At 33.9% G+C, this 15,206-nt stretch overlaps 1 protein-coding gene across 1 annotated transcript; it reads right to left on the reverse strand.

The window, feature by feature from the left end:
- Window positions 1-389: 389 nt before the first annotated feature.
- Window positions 390-9,012, reverse strand: LOC133185010 (serine/threonine-protein phosphatase 6 regulatory ankyrin repeat subunit A-like). The gene is made up of 3 exons (XM_061320075.1): window positions 8,782-9,012; window positions 6,872-6,982; window positions 390-5,142 (listed from the first exon to the last, which is right to left on the reverse strand). Exons 1-3 carry the CDS (start codon window positions 8,975-8,977, stop codon window positions 1,763-1,765), a joined length of 3,687 nt encoding a protein of 1,228 aa, XP_061176059.1. The 5' UTR covers window positions 8,978-9,012; the 3' UTR covers window positions 390-1,762.
- Window positions 9,013-15,206: the final 6,194 nt, after the last annotated feature.

Consider the following 15,206-nt stretch of genomic DNA (forward strand, 5'->3'; position numbering starts at 1 on the left):
TTAAAAACAAAAACAAAACAAAACAAACACACACACAAAAAAACAGAATTATATTAACATTCATTGTTTATTTCAAAAATACCTTACAATATGAATGTGTCGATGTATCTATTTTGTAAATGTCCGATATGCACATGGATGCATTCATAACAATGTCAACCCGTGCACACACGGGTCAAAATCTAGCAATAATTATACAAAAATGTAGTCTTATTCAAACAGTCAAGAAAAGGATTCATTATTGGATTAAACGTTCTTTTTTCAGAATTTATCGATGTGTAAACTCATGCCTTTGTACTCACAAACTGAATAAAAGTGCGAAGCACTTTTATGTAAAGTTTGTGAGTACAAAGGCATGAGTTTACACATCGACAAATTCTGAAAAAAAAAGAACGTTTAATTCTTATAATTCCAATAACGAAGTTTTAAAATTATTTCTCTTTGAAGCCTCCATACAATCTGTTATTTCTGTACAGCGTAGGAATACTTTATGCCGCGATGTGGAAATGAATTGCAATCGAGATGAACGTCGATAAAGTTCAACTTTAATTGTCAAAACATTTATAAAATAAGCTTATAAAAACTCTTCGAATATTGTTTAAGTCAACAAATATCGTAAATACAAGTAGACTTCAAAAGAATTCGTCCTTGACCATGTTGACAATATAACGACAGACGCTCTGAAACGAAAGTAGCAGACCGACGACAACCTTGATTTGCTCTGGTTTGTTCAAAGACGGGACAGAATATAGGATGTAGAAAAATGAATTTGATGCTAATAAGGCAAGAGTCTAAGGTACGTAACGGTTTCTCTTTCCTATCACAGCGCCATCGAAAACTGAGCTGATTTGTTTTGTAGGCCTGTTAGGAACGTCGAGAATATGACTTCAGAGATTTAAAATTCACACTCGTGATCTGACAGTGACATAAACATAATATTCCCATCTGTCAGTCCTGTATTTCGTCAGTTTTGTTTTTATTTAATTTGAAGTTTCTGTAATTGTTTAGCTAAAACACAGAACAGAAGTAACGCTTTGTTTCATTTTTTTTTACAATAAAAGCCAGGCTGGGTCAAGAAAGTAGCTCTGATTGAGAATTTATCGATGTGTAAACTCTTTCTTGAATTTGTTCTCGTCCAATCAAAACACAGGAAATCAATAAATAAAATTAAGATTGGAATTATTTACATTTACATGAAGAGAAATGGTTACTTAAAGAGGCACTCTTGACGCAAAATTGGAAAATTGAAGAAAAAAAAGAGAGAGAGAATTTGTCATGGCCCATGCAAATTCTGTTCATTTAGAATAAGAACAATTTACATTATAGGGTCTATGAAATTACAGGTTTTAGAATCTAAAATCATCCACTTTATGAACAGTAATATAATTATTGTCTGGACCAAAATGAAAACAATGGAGTCATTCCTTCCTCCTCATTGCGCAGAAAACACGAACAAGTTATCATGGTCTCAAGTCCAAGGAAATAGAATGTAGGTAGACCGAGTAGTTTTTTAGAATCTCGAAAAAGATATCAGAACATATATGCTCCAATGCAGTGTTATTTTCGAGTTTTACGCTATGAATAGTCAAGTGACGTTGACATAGACGATAACAACGGTACGATAGATACAATCTTCTCTCCGGCACTTATATTTTGCACTGTTTGCTTCCTTTGCACTGCAGTTGAGCTTCTCAAAACTTCGCTTTGCTCATATGTTTAATATCTCTTTCGATTCATGACACAAATACCATAAAATGAAAGACTATGTCTCTTCAAGGACATCAGTATTATTAAGTCCAACCCCTTTTACCATGTCTAATGCAGAGACACCATATTTATCAGGAAGCTCGGGATCAGCACCTTTACTTAATAAATACTTGTAGATTTCCATGTGGCCATTTTTCGCAGCACAATGAATTGGTGTCCATTTCTTTTTATTTGAGACGTTAATATCGCTTCCATTTTCACATAATAATTTCACTATATCAGTGTGACCATTTGCAGCTGCCCAGTGGAGGGGTGTTTCCCCATATTTATCTTGCATATTGACGTCAGCTTTCTTACGAATTAGGCATTTTGCAACGTTTACATGGTTTCTTTTAGAAGCTCGAAACAAGGCAGATTGATTCTTTATGTTCCTGGAATTTACATCGGCCCCATTCTCCACAAGAAACTTTACAATTTCAAAAAAGCCACGTTTTGCTGCACAATATAGCGGTGTTTTACCACGGTCAGCCACTTGGTTAACAAACGCACTATAACTAACTAGACTTTTAACAATATTCAAGTACCCCCCTTGAGAAGCCCAGTATAAAGCTGTCTGCTGCAGCTCACAGGATATATTAACGTCTGCTTTGGCTTCTAACAATAAGCATACAACTTCAAAATGTCCTCGTTTTGCTGCCCAGTAAAGTGGCGACTCACTTTGTTTGTTGGAAAGGTTAACATCCGCTCCTTTCGCTAAAAGTAATTGAACAACTTGCACGTGATTCCTCTTTGATGCACGAAATAATGCAGATTTGGAGTTTGTAGTGCTTGTGTTAACAACGGCACCACTACTAATAAGATATTCCACCATTTTTGTATGTCCTCGCTTTGAAGCACAATATAACGGAGATTTATTATCTTTATCCTTCAGATTTACGTCGGCTCCTCTTTCTTTCAGACAGATGGCTATATCTAATCTGCCCTTCTGTGCTGCCCAGTATAGAGCAGTTTTCCCACCGTCAGTCTGACTGTTAACAAAAGCATTGTTTTCCAATAGCAACCTCACTATAGTTTGATGGCCTTTCTTAGATGCCCAGTACAAAGAAGAATACCCTTTTCTGTCAGTTTTATTCACATTAGCCAAGTTATCTATCAAAAATTTACATATTTCATAATATCCTCTTTTTGATGCTCTGTAAAGCGCTGTTCTGTTCTTTGTGGTTGGCTTATTTACGTCAGCTTTTTTTCCGACAAGCAGCTCAACTATTTCTAGATATCCCCGCTTAGCCGCGCAATATAGTGGAGACTTTTCCTTTTTGTCACTTTGATCACATTCTGCGCCACGGTCTAGTAAGTAACGTGCTATATCTAAATAGCCCTTTTGAGCAACCCAGTACAATGGAGACTTTCCATCTTCGTCAGTTTTGTTTACTTCAGCACGGCGTTCAACTAATAGCTTCACTATGTCTAAAGAACCTTGTTTTGCTGCATAATAGAGAGCAGTTTTCTTCTTTATATTGCCTGTGTTGACTTTTACATTGTTTTGTAGAAGAAACTCAACAGTTTCGACATTTGTGCTCATTACTGCAGCGATGAGTGGGGATTTTGACGACGTACAATTCAGAGAAGCGGCTTTGTCAATTAAATATTCAACGTCAGAAGAAACCCCGAATCGGCACGCCAAAACTAACGGTGTACTTTCGTTTTCGTCTTTCTTATTGACATCAACACCCCTTTCGACAAGTTTCTTAATTGCGCTAGAAAACCCCATATAGCAAGAAGCCGTTAGTGGGGTAAACTTTTTATGCATGTTTAAGCATTCTGTACCTTCATCTTCGATTTCAGTACAGGAGAAACAAGTATTATTGATGTTTTCAATATTAATGCTTTTAAGGATGATCTCAAAACATTTGAAGTCTTTACTGAAGATTGCAAGAAGCAACAATCTTATTTGCTCGACATTGTCCCTTGAAGGCTTATGTCCTATCCAATATTTGCTGTTTTCCGCTTTATTGTCTATCTCTTCAAAAAGACCCCCTTTCCCGTATCCAATCACCCAGCTCACGGCTTTAGCATTTCCTTCGTAAAAAATTTTGTCCTCGCTAACATTTTCTGTTCGATCTTCCAAAAGTTTCTCACGAAACCATTCATAATCATTACTTTTCAAAGACACATAATACTTTGCTTTTTTGGCGGATCTTTCGATTCGATAATCACGGCGATTTATATGCCGCGGGGAAAGAAACATTGTCTCAAAATCAGACAGTACCATGTCTTGAATAGAACTGCAAAACATTTCACAGAAAGATTTATCTTCCCAACAGTTATTTGTAAATACTTCTAGATATTTCATGTTTCTAATGTCAGCGAAAATTCTTTCCTTCAGACTCTCTCTTTTCACTGAAAAGCAAAGCTTCTCCTCAAGGTATAAATTCTCCAACCCATCATTTATCAAACATTTCTCTGCTATATAATTACACCCCATACCTTTAAGCAAGTCATTTGGGTGATCTTTTCCATAATGGAAAGCAAGCATTTCGAAGACATGATTATGCTTAAAGATAAAATCTTCCCCATGTCTAAGAAACCAAAGCCTTTCCTGGACCAGTCGTTCACATTCTTTACCAACATCTTTGATAGAAAACCCTTCTTTACAATATTCTTGGCATGAGTCCGATACGATTGTTAGTTTTTCCGGATTATTTTTTGGATCGTCAAAAGGATAAAAACAGGAGCCTTGTAAAACACAATATATAAGAAACAAATAGGAAACTGGTCTTTCTTCTCGCAAAGAATCAAGGTACTTGAGGAATATTTTTTTGTGATTTTCAAAGAATTCCAATGAATGAACTCGTAGTTCCTTGAAATCAGACAAAAGTGTACAAAGAAGGGGGAAAGACTGACTTTTGCAACATGCAAGTTTGTCTACATCTGCCACCTGGCAACGGTTGCATAAATGCTGAAGGAAACCAGTTTTCTCAGGAATGTTCAGGCTCATTGAAATATCAGAGAAATCTATAATTTTTGCAACGTGCGAAAAATTGAATTTCTGCATTTTCTCGTAGACTAGTGTTCTGCAGGTCATGATAAGTTTTGAATGTTTCGATTTAAGCAATATTTTGATATCTCTATAATTTTCTAAATCATACGTAAATGAGATATCAAAGCCAAACAGTCCAAACACATTGTCCAAAAGAAATACAACTTTTGAGTCAACACCCAAATCCAATCTTATATCTTTGAAAGTGGAAATTTCCCGTGTCACATAGTCATCTTTGCCCAGGTAAAAAGCAACGTGTTTCATTGTTGCCGTTTTTCCACACCCAGAATCACCAATGATTAGAACACAGTTATTCTTTTCCACGGCCGCTTTTACGGCCTCAAATTGTCTTGTTTCTTTATAAAAGAGCGAGTATCCTTTTGCAGGACTACAAACTAAAATAAAAAAAAAAGAGTCTGTATTTTGTTTCAGTTAAACAGTCATTCAAGATTATCTTCGAAGAAGTTGAAAATCGACCCACGTCATTTTTTCATCTGAAAAACATGCAATACAAATTGTAATGATCGCAAATCTGTCCTTCGAAATGTTTGGGAGGTGCCATATGTTCACAAAAAGGTATTCAGAAATAAACTTTCCTTCTTTCACTTAAAAAATGGATTGAGCTTGAAATACTTATAGTTTTGACGATGCATCTCTGTAACTGAACATTGCCCATGTATAATTTCTTTTTGCAATTTATATTCATTTTGTAAGGCATATAAAATGGATTATCAAATTAACTTTATTACTGTAATATACGAATTCATCATCGAACTCTTACGCCAATGTATGTAGCCGTCTGAAACACATTTGCCAGTGCGCAAACAAAACATAATATTTTCTTGCCAATTCCTGTGCCCCTAATTTTCAAAATACAATGTCTCTAAATCACTTGATATATTTTGGCAAAACACACACAAAAAAAATATAGATATGTACAATATTCTTATCAAGAAAAACAGAATATAGGACACTGGCAAAGTGGAAAAAACAATGGGGTATTTTTGGGGGATACAGAATGCAGCAAGTTTCGAAGGCTATAGATTCAGAATTTGCATAGAATTGTCTGAAAAAATGAATACTTCTTTAAACTTATTAATAAGATATAATCGATTCAAAGGCATGATCCTTTTGCACACAAGATATAGAAAAGATTTGGGTTTAAAGATAGACAATAACAGATATTAAATGTGATTACCACTTGTTGTCAATGAACATGTCGTTTCTGATGCAGTGCATGTTCCAGATTCCTTAATTTCAATGCGTTCATTGTCGGATTCGTCATGACCTTTAAAAAATGAAAATGAAAATTAAATCGTTGAGATGCATTTTAAATATAAGGAAAGGTTGGGAAAGTTAAATACCAAAAAAAGTTTTTCTTTTAAGACCTGAATCAACTGATTTTTTTAATTGAGGGCAAAAGTACATACACGTATCTTCGTTTGACTCCAAAAGGGACTTTCTTAAATGTTTGGATTCTAAAAATGTATAGAAAAAGCATTGCAAGGGAATGTTCAAACATAATGTCAACCCATAAATCAAATTCACTAAGTATTTACAGTTTTTAGTTTGAAACAAACCTTTATTTTTTCTAGAATTTTTGTTCTTTCGTCGATGGAAGAAAAATAACAACAGAAGAATTATGAGGATGAAACAGGTTATTCCGATCATAACACCGCCTACCCAGGCTGCATCTTGGCTTTTATTGCTGGTTGTAGGTAGTAGAGTTAAATTTGGTTGAACAGCCGAGAAATTTGATCTATACAAAATATGCATACTCTGAATTTGTGGAAGCTAAACTGTTATTACTATCGTTAATGTACATGTTCCTCAAAATTATAGATTGTATAAAATCCATAGGGTTTTTTTATATGAAGGCCGTGAGAGTTTTCCTTTGTTTTAATATGTAGGGTGTTTTAGTGAAACAATTATAAATACGTTTTATTTGGACACTTTCGTTCGGCAAAATAACACCTATCATCAATATTGATTTGCAGACACGCTGGATCTACAATACAAACAAATCTTTATTATTAATATCACAAAGATTAACAGTAAAGCGTTACATGTTCTGAATTCTAGAAATACTCTCTTTACCTCATCATTGACATGATTTTAACTTACGTGTATATATCAGATCACTGAAATAGGGCTTCTCTGGGCAGGCTTCAGCTTTAAACATGTTGCAATTGTACTGGTTTAGTGTTCCAGACCCGGCTAGTTCTATGCAGTTTCCTTTAACATAAGATTGATGATTAACTAAGTAGGTCATGACTTTCTCGGGCTATGGCCAATCCAGCCCCACATATGGGACTAACTTTGGAAACGCGTGATATGAAGAACTGCGAACGATAGCATTGTTCTCCCGCCTACCTCCAGGTCGATTTTCAAAAGCTAACATATTTTGATGATTTTTCATATTTATATAAATATTTATGTGAATTTTCATACAACATTACTTCTTTGGGAAAACAAAGAGAGGTAACTCTATAATTTGGGTAAAACTTGTGCTTTTCACAATAGAAATCAACGGAAAACGGAAAATATTTTTAAAACATCTTTCCCCCCCCGTGAAACAAAAATTCCTTTTTACACGTAATATGGACTGTCATTTTACAAATTCATACCAAAGCTTTTTGTGTTTCATGGGGGGGAACGTATGTTTACAGACAAAAAACTACAAAAATGCTTATTTTTTCACCAATTTCAAAGGGTTTTACAACTGAAATATTGTATTTTTTAAATAATATATGTTTAATTTTATATGTGTAAAACATAAGAAAAGATTTTAGGAACATTTATTCATATCCAAGAATATTTTAAAATGTGTTTATGCTTTAAAGCCCGATTTCAATGGAAAACATCGTCTACCCCCCTTATTTTAAGAGTTGGAATTAGGAATAATTAACTGTTTAACACTGGCATTAAAATTATCAGTCAATTACCATTGAACTGTTCTTTGCATTCAACAAAGATTTTACGGTCAAATTGTCATAAGTATTGAATTATATGGGTATAAAATGTAGGCGGGAATCGAAAGTTAGCGTGCGTAGTTCTTTGCAAATTGGTGTCTATTAACATGAAGTTCACATGTTTAATGTATGACTAACTTATTCCAACCCTTTTACCTGGACTATGGACCCAGATATCATGGATTTCACACATTTAGTAGAGTGCTTTGTGTTCACTATAATCATGCAAAAGGTTTTCCTGTTTTTTTTCCCAGAGTTTTGAAGATTTTTGAATTGAGATGATTTTCACCCTTATATAAAACCTCAAAAGAGGGAGGGGCATTTCATTCACAACTTTTGTTCCCTTTTATTATATTTATGCATTTTGGGTTTTGGCATGTATACGAAGAAGCTGAAATGTTTAAAAAATTTATGGAATTTATCATGCACAAAGACGGATGGGAACGGATAGTAATAGTTTAACAAAAATATAAAAATTCCTGAGAATGAATGTAAAATATGACATGACTGTCAACTGAGTCATATGACAATGTGTCCTTTCCCTTTCGATTCTTAAACACTTAAAAATATATCGATCGGTGAAAGGCTTAAGTCGGAGTGGAATCCGATTTTAGCGAAGAGGGGCAAAACGAGTGCTGAAGGTATGGCCGCCCCCCCCCCCCCCCCCCCCCCCCCATGCATCGCTTTGATAAGCGAGCAGTTCGAGAAACATCTGAGAAACTATCATACCCATGCCAATGTTTTCGGAATATTACCTCAATATCACTGCATATAATTCTGGGTTTTATTTTCCTGAATTTTGTGTGAACTACAACTAGAGCACATTTAGGAAAAACTTGATCAATCTGACACCCTTTCTCCAAATTAATAGAAAAGGGCTTCTCCGTTTTTCCATTCAATATACACTTGAAATGCCTACATGCGTATTGTCCAAAGTTTTACGTCACAGAAGGCAAAATGTATGGGTTGTATAGCTTTGCTAAAATAAGACCCATGCCATGGTTTACCAAGATTTGAATTCTATGATTCAGCAAAATAATAAGAGATTAGTACATGATTTACCTTTCTGAACCATAGGTCTAACTTCATCGTAGCAGAATTCCAACAGCACCGACTTTTGCTGATTGGGTACACATAGATAACGATTTCTGACGTCATCAAGACTACAGTTTCTCCGTCTAGCAGAGGAATTCCAATCTGTGGTATTTAAGGGACATGACGTCACTGGGAAAACGGGGTATCTGTATCTGGAATTCATTTTATTTTGTTGCTGTAGTCGGAATACTGCTTGGATTTAAATTTATACCTGTAAACATTGAAATGATGTTTCAAAATGTGAATCTGTGGAAGATATGATACTTTTATTACATGTTTACTCCTTTATGCAATGGATATAGCTCATAGAATATCGTTTTTATATCCACAGTTGTGACGTAACAATGGTTTTTGTGTGAATTTCATTAAGTCAAATATTGAGGATTTACAAATAAAAACAGTGTAAAACATGAAATTACTTTGTGTTAAATCATGTGACAAAAAGAATCTCCATTGTTTGGGGTTAGATATGATTTTTTTTATCCAACTCGTTGTGTGTTTCTATCCCCTCGGCAAGGCTCGGGGATAAAAACACACTACTCGTTGGATAAAAAAAATCATATCCAACCACAAATTATGGGAGATCCTTTATATATATATATATATATATATATATATATATATATATATATATATATATATATATATATATATATATATATTAAATAGACAAAAATGTATGTAATGATAACAAATTCAATGAACTATATGAATTATCTGTTAAAAATTCATTTTAATTACACGCACAGTCCAGCGTGAGTAATCAAAATAACGTTTGTTTGTTTTTTGTTTGGTTGTTAGTTTGGTTGTTTTGTTTTATCTTAACACCGATTCTTGCATGATAAATAAATGCTATATGGTATGTGTAGGAATTTTCTCCTTTTCTGGCAGATAAATCTGAAGTATTTCCATTTTTGAAAATAATTTTGCTAATTCTATAAAAGAAACATTCAATAAGTAGTTTTTGTTTAACATGAACTTAATGCATCGTCTGATTCTCAACGTTGCAGCCAGTTTAACGGAAAACTTATCAGAGTTACCTTTCTTTGATTAATCAATATGTCGTTAAACGAAAACGAAAGTAAATTTTTCATATACACTGTATATACGATAACGCTTGATTAATTAGAACATTTTAAAATCATTATGCTATTTTAGAAATATATAACTGTCTTGTTGGTTTAAGCCCCCCCCCCCCCCAAATCAAGAGGAAGCTTTGTAATTAAACAGAAATAAACAACACACAGTAGTGATCTTATCAAATGATATATACATTATAATCACTAACAAATAACATATTTTAGTTTACTTACGATGAAGTATCGTATAAGGGTATACATTGATCATGTATAATAACTCCAGACAACTAGACAATCCATTCGAAACTAAATAAAATAAAAATGGTTCTATGAATTAATTAAACCTCTGTACGCAATAGAGCGTTTAGAATGTTTCATATTTATAATAGCGTACCTGGGTAGCTTCCAACTTTATTTCACAACAAAATACATTTCCTCAATTTTCATGTTTTCACTTGATCAAAAAGGGCCAAAAATGGCCAAATTCAATACATCCGTCTCCATGGCAACCGAGTGCACGTGTGGAACTTCCGACACCATATTTGCTAGTTTTGTTCCAAGACACACCTGCGGTGCAAATTTCATCAAAATCCGAGACATGTCGTTTCCAAGTCTTATAATAAATTTGTTGGTGCTTACAGAGAATGCATGTTAACATCTGAAGCAGCGTATCCATCGTTCGTGCTTTGCTGTATCATGCCCACTTGGCAATTCGAACGACGTTTGATTTTACTTGATATTTTATCCAGAAAATGTGTTAAACGCAGCATCAGAGGTACATCAATAGTCTGCACCTTGAGAAGCATTATCCATGCAAGTTTGTTCAAAATTGAAACTAGGTAGGTGGACATCTTTTAAATTTAAAAGATGAAACATGAAGATAACGAACAGTATTCAATACTGAAATCCATTGAAATGATACAAATTTGGAGCAGAGCAAACACGGACCTCAGCATTTAGAGGTGGGATCAGGTGCCATGGAGCAGTGAGCATCCCCTGCCGACCGGTCACACCCGCCATGTGCTCCTTGTCATGATCGGGAAAAACACGGGAAAATCCGTAGACAAATCAGTGTATAAATAATGCACTTTGCTGAATGTCTGTTGACAGGTAAAAGTTAACAAACGTAAGTAACGAGAACAAATTATGGAATCTTTTTCTCCCTTTACTGAAAGTCTTCAAAACTGTCAGTACGTTATTACAGCATGAAACACTCACAAAACAGTATTACATAACACCTGATGTTATAATAGACACAGTATGTTTGTTTGTTTGTTGTTTAAGTCCCTCTAGAGAATTTTTCACTCATATGGAAACGCCACAACTTGCCGCTGAAGGGCTGGAAATTTATACTTGTACCTGGCACTCAGGGCCATTGAGCAGAGGCATATTTTTTTTGTACCAACACCTACTGCGATACGGAACCACAGCTTATACGGTCCGCAGTGGATTTGAACCCGAAAAAGTTAGGCCTTTGTTAGGTTTATGAATAACATTTGATGAAAAGTTAAAGTAAGAATTTGGAATAATTAATTTTTTACGCAAAAAAATAAGTACCACGATATAATGAGATACCAGTATATATATATATATATATATATATATATATATATATATATATATATATATATATATATATATATATATATATATATATATATATATATATATATATATATATACGTGTAGCCTAATGCAAAGTGGGGAGATTCTACAATCCTCGCATGCAAAAAGATACCACGTGGCGATGCAAAAGTACTAACTATTACAATACATGAAGTGTCAATTTTTTGTATGTATTATTATTACATATATTTACATGTACTATATATTTAAAGAAAATGTTGCAATGTGACTTTATATACATAATATTTTAAATGGCTTGTCTAGCTAGTTCACATACAGCAAAAAGCACTTTTCACAGTTTAGAACCCACAACGACTTATTTTCATTATTTAGGCCTAAATGAGCAAAATTGATACAGTGTGTTTGTATCATATTCATCATATTCTCTCTTTCTGTAACATAATTCAAACAATCAAAAAGTGTGTGTTTTTCATCTTCAGTAACATTCATTGAGCATTAAGTACAAAGTCTTTGATCTCTAGGAATGCCCAAATAACGACCTCTTTCTATTTGTAAATTGTGAGAAGATGTACGCAACCTACATATTGCTTTCCTTTGTTCAAATGGTAGGCAAAGTAAATATTTTTTCAAGTCCAAAATTTGTTTTGATCTTAACATAAGTATCCAGTTTACCTTCTTGTGACAATCTTATTAAATTCCACTCATTCATGTAATATGCAAATAATTTTTTTTTTTTTTTTTTTTTTTTTTTTTTTTTGCATTTATTCTTGAAAGTTTGCAATTTGTTAGAAAAAGTATCCTTATTAAAATTTAATATTTCTGCAATTTTACTAAATGTTCCATACCAGGATGTTATACTGTTACTCCAGTAAATCTTACTTTGAGAGTATGCTGCTCTCAATAATGGAAATGACATGTCTGGACATTCTAATTTATGGACATAATTCAAAATACTTTTAATAATATCAAAATGAAGAGGCAGTCCTCCGAGCTCAGATAATGAGAAGTTTGCACTTTTTCTATGCAATCCTAATATATTCTTACAAAATTTTATGTGTAGATTCTCACACTTTAACCTATTATAAATGTCATACACCGAGAGTTTGCAGGTTTTAAGGAAAATACTAGGTCGATTGATGTTCCCCCATATTTCACATCCATAAAGCAAAATGGGTTTTATTGTATGATCAAATACATGAAGGGATGTTTTAACACTGGGTTTCAAAGACAAAAAAATCATTTTGTAGTTTATAAAATGCTTTCAAAGATTTTTTTCAAAGATGAGCATATGAGAAGGTTCCAGAGGCACTAAAGAGTACCCCCAAATATCTATAAGAAGACACAGATTCTAAAATCTGATCAAATAGCTTAAATTCTTTGTATATATATATATATATATATATATATATATATATATATATATATATATATATATATATATATATATATATATATATATATATATATATATATAAATAGACAAAAATGTATGTAATGATAACAAATTTATATGTTTTACACATAGGTACTCCTCGGCTTAATTGTTTAAAAAATAGGAAATAAATTCGTTATCCAGGGTGTACGGGTATTTACCCCAGGTTGTATTCCATACACCCTCGATTGAACCTGGATAACTAATAATATTATATCGGGGAGAAACGATTTTACAAACTACAAACAACTGAATATAATTTTATTTCGTTTGTATTCTAGCCTCTAATTGGTTAATATCCAAAAGGGAACACAAATTATATCTGTATAACCTGGTTTAGTATGGGGACACAAACCCTGACAACCAGCTGAATCATCTGTATCCATACAATCCTCTCATTTCCAGTCCTCGGGATTCATGGAAAATTCCAGATTTAATAAATGTACCTTTAACTTCAAACATGAACTTACCACATGTAAACAAACAACAAGTCTGCTGGCTTATGTATCAGTTTTTACCTCTCCTCGCTTCCCATCACTTCCGTTACTACGGTTGTATTATTGAGCGGCAAATTTGAACTAATAAAAAGCAACGAAATTTTACACCCATAGTTATTTAATGATTTTAAAATTAAATTATAAGGAATAACTCTAATTCTTGGCCAAATTATTCGAGTATAACCTGGTTTGGGTCAGTTTACGCTTTATAATCCGCCTGACCCAAACCAGGTTATACTCGAATAATTTGGCCAAGAATTAGATTTATTCCTAAAATAATGACACTGACCAGGTATGGATGATACCTGGTTAGTAAATTTCATACCTGGCTAGGCGAAGCTGAGCCAGATATGAAATTTACTAACCAGGTATCATCTTGTACCTGTTCACTACAAGTCCTTGTTACTAATAATACATGTACATGTAGCTACGATAACGTAGGTAGAAATAGTCTGTGGACTTCACCTGAATTAGTGAATATGGCTCAAGATTGATCATAATCTAGCAAGTGCTTACGTTAGATCCAATACATAAGTATTTAGAAATTGAATATTTAAGTACTAATATTTACTGTTAATAAACAAAACAAAAAAAAAAAAAAAAAAAAAAAAAAGAATTTACTTACCCTTTGAGTTTCTCTCTTGAGAAAAGCCCTCCTAGGCTTCTTTGGGGAGCTAGTAACGGGAGTTGTGAGATGGGCTCGCCGTTTCCCCAATTCCGATGAGGCTCAGTCTGCTACTTTTGTTTGAACTGTTGGAATGGCATCCTTATTGAGGTCTCTTCTGGCTACCTTAACCCCCATTGATTCCAAGATTTTGTACTTTGCGGGATACGCATCCTCAGTAAGATGTATAGAGCACAATGTCGACGTCTTCGAGGGGCCTATTCGGTTCTTTCTGTACTGCTGTACAAACTTCGTCCACTTCCGCAAAATCGCAGGACTGTCGAATGGAAAATAATGAAGACCGATTCCCTCCGTCTTGGTGTTGCTACAGCCTCCAGCAACACATCATCTACCTCTGGAAGAAGATTGAAAATCCAGTCAAAGCGCCCCCTAAGAAGCCCGTCCCGGTCAAAGCGTCCCGTGATTTTGGTGAAAGAGCCCCTTGATTTTGGTGAAAGAGCTCCCTGATTTTGGTCAAAGTGCCCCCTGATTTGGTCAAAGAGCCCCCTTATATAATTTAACAGTAAAATGATGTTACAAAACCGCCCCCAAATATTGGTCAAAGCGCCACTTGATTTTGGTCAAAGCACCCCCCTGATAATTTTTATAGAAAAATTTCATTTCGAAACCGTCCCCAAGCAATGTGCCCCCTTCTGATTTTGGTCAAAGCGCCCCTTAGATATTTTTATAGAATGTTCGTTTGCAATTTAAAAAAAACAAAATAATAAAAAAAAAAATTAAAAAAAAAAAAAACCTAAATTTTTATTTAATTTCATTTTATTTCCCTTTACTAATTTATGCTATTTATTTCATATCCCCAAAAATACATTTCATACTTTAAGTTTTAGTTGATTTTTGTTTGTTCAGCGTGTCCCAGGAAATGTTTCATAGATTAAGTTTGAATAATCTTAAAGAAAACATTAAAGAAAACATTTCCAAAGAAATGAGAATGTTCGCCGGTATCATTTAATTATCCCCCCCCCCCAAAAAAAATGATACCGATGCCGTTGCTCAGCTCTTGCCACGCGGAGGACTAAGTGTGAAATGGTCGTACACAAATGTAAAATTTGAAAATTAGAAGTTTATTACACTGAATAAAACCCTAAAAAGACTTACAGTGTATCAAGATAATA

The sequence above is a fragment of the Saccostrea echinata genome, unplaced genomic scaffold (genome assembly GCF_033153115.1).
Source record: "Saccostrea echinata isolate AGI-Se365-2 ecotype Australia unplaced genomic scaffold, CSIRO_AGI_Sech_v1 ptg000012l, whole genome shotgun sequence".
NCBI classification, from domain to species: Eukaryota; Metazoa; Mollusca; class Bivalvia; order Ostreida; family Ostreidae; genus Saccostrea; species Saccostrea echinata.